This window comes from Nyctereutes procyonoides, unplaced genomic scaffold, assembly GCF_905146905.1.
Source record: "Nyctereutes procyonoides isolate TBG_1078 unplaced genomic scaffold, NYPRO_anot_genome, whole genome shotgun sequence".
Lineage (NCBI taxonomy): Eukaryota > Metazoa > Chordata > Mammalia > Carnivora > Canidae > Nyctereutes > Nyctereutes procyonoides.
Genome location: NW_026575041.1, coordinates 4,005,944 through 4,018,563, shown reverse-complemented (window position 1 = coordinate 4,018,563; position 12,620 = coordinate 4,005,944). Strand labels below are relative to the sequence as shown.

The 12,620-nt window shown below is 54.6% G+C and overlaps 1 protein-coding gene across 2 annotated transcripts in view; it reads left to right on the top strand.

Moving 5' to 3' along the window:
• The first annotated feature begins 2,225 nt into the window (after window positions 1–2,225).
• The window catches only part of ARRB1 (arrestin beta 1), a 77,132-nt gene continuing 66,737 nt past the window's right edge, over window positions 2,226–12,620 (top strand). For both annotated transcript variants that reach the window (XM_055320514.1, XM_055320516.1), the window contains exon 1: window positions 2,226–2,363. In XM_055320514.1, coding sequence (XP_055176489.1) covers window positions 2,344–2,363 — 20 coding nt within the window. In that variant the 5' untranslated portion in view covers window positions 2,226–2,343. The remainder of the gene's footprint in view (window positions 2,364–12,620) is intronic.

The following is a 12,620-nucleotide window of genomic DNA, read 5'->3' as shown; positions in this document are numbered from 1 at the left end:
GTCCTACTGATCACTGATTTGTAAATTCCCAGAAACACGCATGACACATTCAACAAACAGTTATTGAATGAAGAGCGAATCAAAGACTGACTTCTGACTCTTCCACATACTAGCTTCCCTTGGTGGTGGTGGGGAGCTGGAGAAGGGAAGGTCAGAGGTCAAGGTCCACCAGAGGCTGTAGATTGGGCAGACTCCAAGCATCAGTTTGCTTATTTATAAAACAGGGAAAAGAGCATTTATCTCATAGAATTATGAGCATCAAGTAGTGCCAGGCACACCATGAACTCTCTCATGAAGTTTATGAGCTAGTGGGGGATGTGCTTGAAATCATGCATGTTGACTGCACAGTCTAATCAATCTGTTCTGTCCCCAGAACTTTAGAGCCATGCTTTCCAAAATGGGCTGGGAAGAGCTCTGTGTGGGGGCAAGGGTTACCTGAAATCATCTGATGCATCTTTCTGAACCATTTGTTTTACTTGGAGGTGATATACAACATAATGTTTTGTAGTAAACTAAACACAAGTATTTGTTGAGTTAAATGAAGAATTTGTCTGAAATTTAAAATCCAAGTGCTTTGGACATCACCGTGAAGAGAGCCATTGAAGATCATGTGATTGGGTTGACCCTGCGTTTTCTAGATGGGGAAACTGATGTGGAGAGTGGCTGAACCTGGTCTCTCCATCTCAGTTGGGGTCCTCTCTAGCTCACACAATGAGCCTCCTGTCATCATGCAGGACTCTGGTGTGCTCCTCTCAAATTCCTGGCCTCAGCAAAAACAGCAGGTAGCCTCTCTCCTTTCTCTGTGGGAGTAAGGTTCAAGGCCAGAGGCCAAGCCAAGAGGGAGGTCCTGGGCCCTAATCCACACTCTCCTAATTCGTGACATTGCCCAGACCCTGGACCATCCTGTCTGCTCATCAGCACACCCTCTCCTCAATTACCTGCCTGTCTGGACATAATTACAGTAATTTTACTGGGAAATCCTTACCCAACTATATATAATCACAACAGGTAACTGCTTCTGAGCATAATTACAGGAGATGTTTACAGATGCACAATCACATAAGAGTAAATGATAGCTTCCTTTCCTCCCATTAATATGCCAATATTAGGGATCCAATTAGCCAAATCCCAGCAGTGAGGGGGTGGGAAAGACCTCATACTCTCCCACTAGGTGGACAACAGGAGGAAGCCTCTGACAAAGCAGGGTCCTAGCCAGGATTTTACAGGACACCAGGAAGCCTGCAGAGGGATGGGTTAATATCTACTGGGCACCTACCCTTTGTCAGGCACTAAGGGAGGCCAGCAAACACCTGTGAACAATTCTGAAAGCTGTATTAAGTGTCTCACTTTATGTGTCTGCAGCCCTTTTGAGAGGGCTGGTGTCCAGTGTCACCCATAAAAAGCCATGAAGCTTGGTAGGGGCCTTTGCATTGTGCTACCCTGCCAGGTCAGACTCCCAGGCCACTGGGGGCCAGCTCTAAGCTTCTTCCTTATCTCCGGTGCTCACTGCTTCCTCTTCCTGGGCAGCCACCGCCACCACCCCTGGCTGGTCTCTGGCCCCCTCCCACCCTCATCAGTTCCCCAGCGTCGTGGCCCCTTCTTCCTGTCCCTGGGGGTTGCTGTTATCTCTCCACAAGGGGCGGGGAGTTGGGGTGGGGGGGTGGGGCTGAGGCCGGGCCAGGCACCCGGGGTCTCCTACAGGCCCCCACCCCCACCCTACCCGGGGCTGCGCTGGGAGGAAGCTCAGCCTTGGGGTGGGCCGACCTTGGACTTCCACCCTCCGTCGCGCTTAAAAGGCGGCTCCGGCGTGCGCGGGGGAGCGCTCCTGCACACACGCACAACTGCACAAAGACGTGCACACCGTTCCATCACATACACTCCCTAGTCGGCCGGAGCCCACGGGCGTGCACACGCACCGACACACTCGCGTGCACACACGCGCACGTATAGACACCCCAGCGTGCGCCCTCACGTACAGCACACACACACACACACACACACACACACAGCGGGTGCACGGCTGTGGGGACCCCCGTGCCGACCTCGGGGCCCTGGCGCGCACACGCAGGCACGCGCAGGCACACGCGCAGGCACACGCGCAGGCACACTCGCCCTCCCGCACTGCTTGCTCCACGCCCCTGGCCGCGGCCCGGGCGCTGTGCGGCGCGGCGGGCGGGCCCGGGGCGGGGGCGGCGGCGGCGGCGGCGGCGGCGGCGGCTGCGGCCGGGAGCGGAGGAGGCGGAGCAGGGAGCCGGGAGCCGGCTGGCCCGCGCTCCTCCTGCCGGCCGGGGATTTTCCAGCCTGGGCGCTGTCGCCTCGGACCTCCTGCGGCCGCGGCGGACCATGGGCGACAAAGGGACGCGGTGAGTGCCGGCGGCGGCCGGCCCGGTGCCCGTGGGGGCGACCTGGGTGAGGGCGCGGGCGGGGGTTCCAGGCGGTCACCCCGGGAGCGCCGACGCCTGGCTCCGCGGCACGCAGCTCGCCGGTGCCCCAGGTCTCCTGTGTGCTCGCTGGCGGGGCCGCGGGGGCAGTGGGCCGAGGGTGGGGGTACCGAGAGCAAGGACCCGGACGCCCCATCCGGCTCGCAGCTCCTCGGGCTCACACACACACACACACACACACTCCCTCGCTGCTGACACCCAGTCCTGGCCAGCAGACGCAGAGACGCAAGGGGGCAGGTTAACACACAATGGCAATGGCACACAGGCTCATGGAGGCACACGGGCACACTCATGCTGTCACACACACGACATTCACTGCCACACGCTCATCAGGTACAATGACATACTGTCACACACTCATTGGTATACACTCGGGAGCACATTCTTGCTGACGGTCAGGTTGGCATACACAGGTCACACTCCAGCACACATCAGTTATATCACACCTTCGTGTGGGCACACACATGTTGGCCTACACCAATGCACACATACAGTGTCACTTGCACTCACTGTAACAAACCCTCTGAGTCGTACCCTCACACGCTCATGCTGGTACATGTCTCCTCAGCGCAGGGTCTGCAAGACCACACCAACACCGACCTCCACAGGCACGTGTGTCAGACTAATGCCCACACAGACTGGCACCGCATGGTCCCAAGCCTGCAGACCCTGGGGCTGCTGACACACTCTCTCCAGTCCCTGCATGGCGAGAAGTGGAACCACATCACACAGGGTGGCAGGCCCCCCGGGAGCCTGGGAAAAATGCATCCCATCCACTCTGTTTCCTTTCCCTCTGACCTCCAGAGGCCTGGGGTGGCTGGCCAGGATCTGTTTTAAGCTGGGGTGGGGAAAGGGGTTTCTATCTTCTTAGGAGCTTGCCCTGGCTCAGAAAGGGAGAGGCTTTGCCTCTGAGATAGAAAACTGGGACAAAACAGGGGAGGAAGCTGAGGCAGGGCAGCCCCTGGGGACAGCCCCTCTAGACCAAGACAGGCACTCTGGTTTGTCACCCCAGCTGTTCCCCTTCACTTTGCCTGCTCCTTTAAGTAATAGTAGAGGCTTCTCCCTCCTCTCTTCCCTCTCTCCACCCTCCCTGTCTCTCTTCTTGCTTCTAATAATTATGTATTGAGTGCCTGCTGTGTACTAAGCATAGTGTGGGGATCAAAGATATGCAAGACCTATTTCCTCCCCAAAGGAGCAGATATTAGGGAGAAGTGACCCTAGTGGTCATCACGTTTTGTGACCACAACAAAGCAATTTCACACTGGCTACCATCTGACACTCTTTCTCAACAGCATTAGAAAGATCCTCCAGAGATTATTTTCATTTTTCCGAAGAAAAAACTGAGGCTTGGAGGTAATTTAGAAACTGCTTCCCCACTATCTTCTTGACAGCTCTTCAAGGAGGTTAATTTTCCCCTTCCTGTTTTCCAGAAGAGGAACCAGAGTGTTAGAGGTTACCTGACTTGCTTAAGGTCAAGGGGTGTCAGAAGCAGGGCAGAGGCCAGAGCCCACTTGGCCCATTTCTCTGTGGCTTGCTCGTGGGCACTACTAAGGAAGGCCTGCATGGGCCCTGGGTTAAAGGCTGAGGTGGGGTTCCCTGCTCTGTGTGTGGAGGCCCAGGCTGGTTGGGGAGGCTGCAGAAGATCATGAGGACTCTGCATTCACCTTGATGATTAGTCCTTATTGCAGCTGGCTGGCCGGCACTGTGACCTGGTCTTTGTGCTCAGTAGGAGGATATGTGACTGTCTCTTCTGCTGTCTGTGTCCCCCAAAGCCAAGATCCTCCTGACCATTGAGATTAGATTTTTCTCCTTGTGAGAGTTAGGAACCCTTGCTCTTCTTTATTCCTCATATTCTGCTTCGCCATCAGGGTGACTCAGCCCCTCTTGGGCCTTGGTTTGCCTCTCTGTGACTTGAGGAGGGATGTCCCTGCTCCCCACGGCTGGTGTAGGTTGTCAGCAAGATGGAGACACGGTGAGCAGCTAGGTACCTGTTGGAGACCTTATCTTTGGGGTTAGGATCTTTTCCACAACTCCCCCTGCTTGCCTCTAGCTCATTGGGGGGACCTTGGATAATTGTCTTTACCCTTCTGGGCCTTTGTTTTCCTGTCTGTAAATTGGAGCTGTCAATACTAAAAAATTTCAAGGCTCTCTTGTGTTTATTGAATTTGCTGGGCAGGGGAAGAGGTGCTGCCTGAAGCCTGAAGCCCAGGCTTGGCTAAAGTCCATTCAATGGATGGTGGCCCTGCTCTTCTCCCCTCTCCTGTAGTCCCAGGAGGCCTCCCTCCTCCTTCCAGACAGGTTTCCTGAGTAATTTGGAAGAGAAGGGCAAAATCAATAATGGGCTGTACCTTGCCTCATTCGGTAGACCATGGGTTTCTACTTTCTCTGACCTAGAAGAGAAAACTGCGAATACCCAATACTCTTAAGGATCAGGAGTCATGGCATCCATCTCTGCACTTGGACCCACCCCCTATATGAAAATGAGAATGAGTCAGAAGCTGTCACTGTCGTCTAGGAACTCCCAGGGTCCAGGGGGAAGAAAGGGAGGAGACAAATGCTTGGATGGGATTAATTACAGGGCAGGTGGTATGATGATTGCTCTAACAAGGTGCTCTGGGAGCAATCATACATCCATTCAACAAATGTTGACTGTCGGGGGCTGGGGCTTCCGAGAAGAAGGGCCCCACTCTGTCCCGGAAGGATTTAGAGCAGAGCAGGTGATTATACTGCAGGGTGACATGTGCTGTGGGAGGCTTAAAAAAGAGTCCACACCCCAGTCCCAGCAGGGGGCATGGTGAAGGAAGCTTTCATGGGAAGGAGGTGGCTTTGGAGCTACGGGAGCTTCATCTGGAAGGATGAGGAGGCCAGGGTGGTAACCCTGGGGATGTCGTTCCTGGCCCAAGGGTACAGACTGTGCGAAGGCTCGGAGGCATGAAGCACCCCTTGCAGCCTGCAGGTTGGGCTGATGATGATGGGTGAGCCTCAAGAGAGAAACACAGGCTACTCAACCTGACATTCCAGGCTAAGGAGAGTCTGTGGTGGTTCATGGTTCAGCAGGTAGGGTGAGAGGAGGCATGGGAGTAGATGTCCCTTTCAGAGGAACACCTTTGGCAGTGCCTGGGGCCATAGGGCAGAAGCAGGGGGACTGGTGAGGAGGCCCAGGAGGAGCCTGGGAGAAAGTAGGATCTGAGCTAAGGTCGTGGAGAGGACGCAACTGAGAAATATGAATGAGAAGGTGGTGTCCATTAGCCCGACTGCTCGGGTGTCTGGTATGTGTCAGGAGACTTACATGCATGATCTCATTTGGTTCTCCCAGTGATCCTGTTAATGGAGGGATTTTTATTCCCTTTTACAGATGAGGAAACAGACTAGGAGAGATTAAGTAATTTGCTGCCATTCAGCCAACAAGCTTCTGAACGCAGCCTGTGTGTTCACAAAGCCCTCTGCTGCACCGAGCTTCACCCAGAGGGAGAGGGCTGAATGGCCCACATGGTTTGGCCTCCCCCACTTCCTTGGCAGCTCGCCCCTCAAGTTGTGCATCCCTTCTGCTTCTTGCTGTTCTTCCTTAACTAAACTGCCGACATGAATGATCAGAGTTAGATAACAGGAGGGACTTTCTGCGAGGCAATGGGAGAGAATGGGATTCTCTTTCCTACAGATGTTTATGACAGTTTCTTTGTTGGAGGGGAGGAGAGTGGGTGTGATGGGGATGCATAATCACCAACCCTCTTAACCTTGGCTGTCATCTCTCTTGGCTGTTAAACTCTGAGTGATCTATCTTGGCTGGAACTTAGGGAAGTCCTGTGGCTTTGTCCAGGGATGCTTCTGGGGTTCGCTGGGAAGTGGGAGTGTTAGATCTGACTTACCATCTCTGTTCCCCAGTTTAGGCTGGCTTCTGGGCTTCAGGCTTCTCCACTGCTCTCTCCCTTCCAAGTTTGGGCATCCTTGCCTGAGACTGAAGTTTTCCACTGGCCTGGGTTCAGGGGGCTTGTTACAGCTCGGAGCTATGACAATGGAATACCAATAGATGGAGAGTCACCACAACCCAAGTGGCCCCCTGGCCTCAGCCAGGCCATCCTCTGCTACTGCTAGAGTGACTGTGCTGACCATCTATCTCTCTGAGGCCTGCAGGAAGGGGGCAGCTTGACAGGGGGCCAGACTGGAAGTTGAGGAAGATGTAGGGAGGCTTCTGCATAAATGGGTCAGGGTCCTGGGGTAGGGATGGAGGAGGGAAGTGGGGATTTGAGTCTTGGGTTTGGAAGTGGTGGTTACCTTGGGGAACATGGGTATTGTGGTGCAGGGAAGAGATATGGTGTGTGCAGAGGACAGTTAGAGACATCTGGAGCCTTGGAGAGCACTGATACCTGAGGGAGACGAGGGGCCCAGCCTGAGTGAGGCTCCTGGGAGTCAGCCAGAAGGCTGTACCTGGTGGCTTGGTGAGAGGGCTTCTGATGGGGTGGCAAGGAGCTGTAGGGAAGAGGGGAGGACTCTGTTTTTCCCTGTGCTTGGAGCTGGAGTGGGCCTAGTGGAGGAAGAGTGTGAGGCCCTGGGCTTGGGGTGTTAGGAACTGGGGGTGTGGGAACCTGGGGGGGTCAAGCGAGCTGGGGGTGGGAGGGCATTGCAGAAATGTGAGCTGGTCATAGGGGAGGTTGTCTGCACTGGCTCCTGAAAGAGGGACATCTGATTCAGGCTGGGTGTCCTGGGGGAAGCCTTCCCAGAGGAAGTGTCTTCTAAGCTGGGTCCTGGGGCAAGCTGTGTAGACAGAAAGGGCAGACGGTGGGTGCAGGCACAAGAGTGTGTGGGGTGTGGCTGCTGAGGGATGCGGCTGCCCTGGTAACTAGGCCTTGGGTGCTGGGTGGGTGCGTTTCATGGCAGTTTCTCACACATTTATTGGTACCGCAGGTGTTTTTTTTTTTTTTTAATTCCCCAGTTGGTGAGCTCCTTGTGGTTTGGGGCTATTTCTGTTTTCTGTTTGTGGGTCCTTTATCCATCACTGGGTTTGATTCATTGGAGATGCCTGGTAAAGATTTGTTGACTGGACTGAATCCCTCCTTCTTGCCTCTGCTCTCATCCCAGGGGCATCCTAAAGGCTGATATTAGGTCTTTCCTAGTATTCGGGAATTCTGAGGGTGAAGGCCATGTGGGACATTAGAGCAGTTTCAGTGGGGGGGGGCAATGGGGGGTTTCTTCCATCAGATTGTGAAGTTCTGAGGGAGAGGGAGGTACCATCCCTATCAGAATGGGGTTCCTGGGAGTGAAACCAGTTTCTCCTACATCAGACAGGCTTCTGCCAAAGGAAGCCCTGTGTCCCACGTCAGACTGCAGGCTTCTGAAGGTGGGGCATGTCTCAGTATGAATGGGTATTATCTCTGATGGTTTCAGGCACCCTCTCTGTCTCCTGTGTGCAGGATGGGTCCTGCCCCAGGCAGAGCTTGAGTCCTGGTAGCTGGGGTACAACAGAGGGGGTGGGGCAGGACAGGGTGGCTGCTTTTGAGAGGGGAACAAAGGAGTCTGTTGTCCCAGTCCCCTCCCTCCCTCCCCAAGGGGCCCTGGCAGGGTCATCTCTCTGGAGACGCCTCCTCCTTCCTGGGACTGGCCCCATCTTTAGTCTACTTTAGAGGAACTGCCTGTTCCTTCCCAGGAGACCTGGTGCCAGATGAGGCCAGGCTCCAGGGACTGGACCACACAGGTCCAGGAGTTGTGTGTGACTAAAGTCACCACAGCGACTGAGTGGTTTTCCCTCTGCCTAGGATGGTGGCTGGGCCTGGCTGGAATCACAGCTGATTCCCTGGGGCCTCCTTGTACTTGGAAAGGGATCCATTTGTTGGTCCGAAGAGCCTGGAATGAGATGGGGTGCTATGGCTGGTGTCAGGCCAGGAGGAGACCTACTCCTCACTCAAGGTCTGAGCACTCAAGGGTGGCATGGCCTCTCTCTCCAGCATGCACCCGCGGGTCCAGAAACAGAATGGCTGTGGGCCTGGATGAGGCCAGAGGGCCTGTCCCTATGGCTGTGGGCCTCCAGCTCTACAGCTAGGCCTCCAGGCTTGTTTGCAGCTTCATCTTCCTCCCTTCTCTGGTGCCATTCGTGGGCAAGGATGTGTTTTGACAAAAGGGCAGGGGGAAGGGGAGGGAGCAGACGGCCGAGATGTACATCTCAGGAGGGTCCCAGGGGTATGCTCTAACGCTTAATCATTGCTGTGTGACCTTGGGCACAACATTCACACTCTCTAGGTCTTGGTGTCCCCATGGAAGTCAAGTCACACATCATGTGCAAGGAGGTAACTCTCCCTGAGTTATGCCTTTCCCATGTTCTGCTAGTAGGTTTGGGGGTGACCTTTCTTCCAGGGGATGCCAGAAGTGGGGGATAAGACAAAGCTCAGGCCTCTGTCACAGGCCAGGGGACCGAGACTGAAGGGGAACTGGGCCTGGGTGACTGTGGACTGTGCCCTCAGCCCACTCTGATCTGATTAGCATAGACTGATTAGTATAGTGGGTAGGATTTAGGAAGAACCAGATTTCCAGGTTTCAAATACCAGCTCTGCCACTTACCAGCTCTGTGACTTCTCCTACTCTTTAACCCTTTCTCTGCTACAGCACCCTCATCTGCAAAATGGAGCAGTAATAGTGCCGGCACAGCAGGTTGCCTCGAGGATTAACTGAGTTGAAATAGCTGAGGCTCATGGACAAGTCCCTGGCACAAGGGCAGTGTTATTTGAGGTTAGCTGCTTCATCAGGCTGTGAGCTCCTCCAGAGAGGGACCCTGTTTGATTCCCTCTTGAGGCTTCAAAGGTCTCAGCACAAGCCTGTTATATCATTGATCCTTAGTACACAGGTGGTGACTTGACCCAACACAGTACCCTTCCTGTCTGTCCTTCAAGGTCCGGATCATATATGGCCTCCTTCAGGAAGTCCTCACAGATCCCCAAGTGCCTTTGACTTTTTTTTTTTTTTTCCGCCATTCTTTCCCCACCCCCTTTCTCTCTCTCATTCTTGGCACTGATCTACTCCCCCTACACCCCCTAATGTGTACTGGTTATTTACATACTCCTTGATGTCCTCCATGTGAGACCAAGGACACCTGCCCTGAGTCTCTTGTTCCTGTACCTGTGCAGACCTGGCATGGCACAGAACTCCATAATATTTGTTCAGTGAAGGAGGCTGGCTATAGGTGTTTCACTGGGAAAAGATATACTTGGAGGGGGGGTGCAGTGTGGTTGGTGAGGACAATGGGACATCTTTGCTGATTTTGAAATATCTAAAAGTGATTTTGTGTGTGTGACCCAAAGAGCTGAGGTCATAGGATGAGTGGCTTTACTTTGCTAGGAGATTTTTTTTTTTAAAGATTTTATTTATTTATTCATGAGAGACAGAGAGAGAGAGAGGCAGAGACACAGGCAGAGGGATAAGCAGGCTCCCTGTGGGGAGCCTGATGCAGGACTCAATCCCAGGACCCCAGGATCAAACCTGAGACAGCTCTGGTGTCCTGATGCTCAACCACTGAGCCGCCCAGGTGTCCTGAAAATGTGTTTTCTGATAAGCAGAGCTATCTGGCATGGGAATTGGTGGCTCATTCCAGCCTTCTTACTTTTTTCTTGTGCTGCTCCCCACGTTTAGATGCCATCCTTGCTTCTCGCTGCTTGTCCAAATCCTACTTCTTCCATTAGCGCTCCAGCCATGGAGCCATCCCTTCCTGGCCCCCAGAGTTTGGGTTCTATTCGTCATCCCCATCCTCAGACATTTCCTGAACCTTCCTGGGTCTGGACTGTGGCATGGGCAAGTACGGAGACTCTCTGTAGAATGGACATCTGGGTCTGGCTACAGTATATCCAGTATGGTTTGACCTGGCCTGAGGAGGGGCTTCTAATGACCCATGGGTTATCAAGGAGCTCTTTATGCAGCTGGAGAGATCTCCCCATTGGCTTCCCACTGGGCAAATACTCAGAACCCACCTAATTACTGGGGACAGGGTTCTGGGCACTGGATCCACCAGGCTGCGGTCATGATCAGCTAATTAAACCAAGAATTGCTCGTTGGCCCTGAGGAGTGGAAGGAAGAGGGTGGGGGTAGTGGGGCTCAGAAGAGTGTGAAATGATGAGTGGTGCTGTGAAGGAGGCTTCAGGCATGGGGCCTGTAAACAGACCTGGGAAAAGAAAGCAGGAGGTGGGGAGCAGGGAGAGAGACAGACAGACCTACAATTGAGAGAGAGTGCTATCCGGGACAGCACCTATGTGAGATAAATCAAGGGCAGGGGCTCTGACCTGGGATCCAGGGACCCCACTTCTTCACTGTCCCTCTGATACCATGGCCAAGGTATTTTTCTTCTTTGGGCCTCCATTTTACCATGTGTCAAGAAGGAAGGGGAAAGGGCTTTGGCCTAGGAGGTCCCCAAGACCTTTCTTTCCCAGTTCCATAGCAAGAAGGGAAGAGGGCAGAGACAGCATGCTATGCTCTGTGCAGGGTAGCTTGGCCACTAGCATCCCTGTCTTCCAGAAGGGGCAGGCCATGTATGGGTATGATCCAGCCTGAGATCAAGTGCCTATAGTTTAATCAGAAGGGAAGACTATGGGTGGCAGCAAGTAAGCTCTTGGCCTTTGTCATGCCTTGTCCCTGTCTTCATGGCCATCCGTGACTCCCAAACTAGCATCCTCAGTGATGACTGGTGAGAGCTGTACAATGTCTCCTGATAGTAACACCCCAAAGGTAGAGCCACGAAGTCTGGAAGAGTCACACAGCCTCGGGCAGCTTTGCTGTCCAGCAATATTGCACATCAGCTGCATGACCTTGGGAAGGGTCTTAGGCTCTCTGGGTGTCAGGTTTCTCATTTGGGCGATAGGTATAATAATATGGCCCAGAGGGTAAGGATTTGATGAAGCCCTCGCTGTCATTCAAGACCAGGAGCAGATCTCAGCTCTTCTCTCTGCTGCCCTGCTTCCCTCATCCCTTCCCTCCTGTCCTGTCCCAGAGGCTGTGCACACAGTTGAGTATGCGGGGGTGGGGGTTTGCACTGGGCCAGAGAAGAAGTTCAGATGATGGCAGGAAAGGGAAGTGAGATTATGCAGGGCCAGGGAGGGGCTGGGCAGTGTGCTGCCAGGGCAGCCTGAGCCCCCAGCCTTCTGGCCTCTCCCCCGCAGCAGATTGTTTAAGAGGAAGTGGGGAGAATTTGGGGGGGGGGCAGAAGCCAGGGGCCGGGGTGAGCCTTGTGGGGGGCCCCAGGCCTCCCTCCCTTAGCCCACACCCCCACGTGCAGCTGTGGAGTGCAGAGCCAGATTTCTGCCCGGAAAGCCAGCAGGCCACTGTGTCACACACTCCGAGGACAACGGCCCTTCCTGGTTCCCAACCCCTAGTGGGAGTGTCTGCTGGGAGCTGAGGCGCTGGGAAGCCGCCCCTGCCTCCTGCCTCCGAGGTCTGCCGAGGTCTGCCGAGGTCTGGAGAAGAGGCAGCAAAGGAGGGAAGAAAGCCGCCTCCCCCTCCCCCGGCCTCTCCCTGCAGTGCTGGGCTGTGACATGCCAGGGCCTCGACTCCAAGGAAGCTGGTTACATAACAGCCCAACTCTCGGCTTCTTTCTCTTCCTCCCCAGAGGGGCCCAGGAGGAGGCCGGAGCTGCTCTGCTCAGGATTCCTGGGCCTGAGAGGTCAATGTGACCAGCCCCCTGCCTGGCGTGGTGGTACTTGCCGCCCACACCGTGCAGCGAGAACAGTATGCGCCACTGGAGTGTGGCCGCTGACGCTGGCTCTGTGCACGGCCCCCCTTCCCACACTCCTGGGAGCCCAGCCGCAGAGGGGAGAAGCCCTCATTAGAGGAAACAGGCTGTGTCCTGAGATAATTTGCCTGTGAAATGCCCCCAGAGGGGACCTGGCCTCTTTGCAGCCAGAGGAACAAATAGCCAGCATTTTTCAGTTTGTTCTACTCTGTTCCACAAACATTTCTCAAGTACTTGCAGTGCCAGGCCCGGGCCTCTGCTCAGCACATGTCCCCAGACTGCCTGGCCCATCCCAACTGCCTATCTCACCTCGTGGGAAGCTGATTTCACGAGCAGCTCTGCCCGTCTGCCACCTGAGACCCTTTCTCATAGGCCTAGCCCTCCAGTGCTGGGGTGGTAGGAACTTTCTGGCAGAGAACACCATGGGGGTTCCTCTGGGCTGGGTGCTTACAGGGTTGGCTTGTACCCTTTCTGTACTC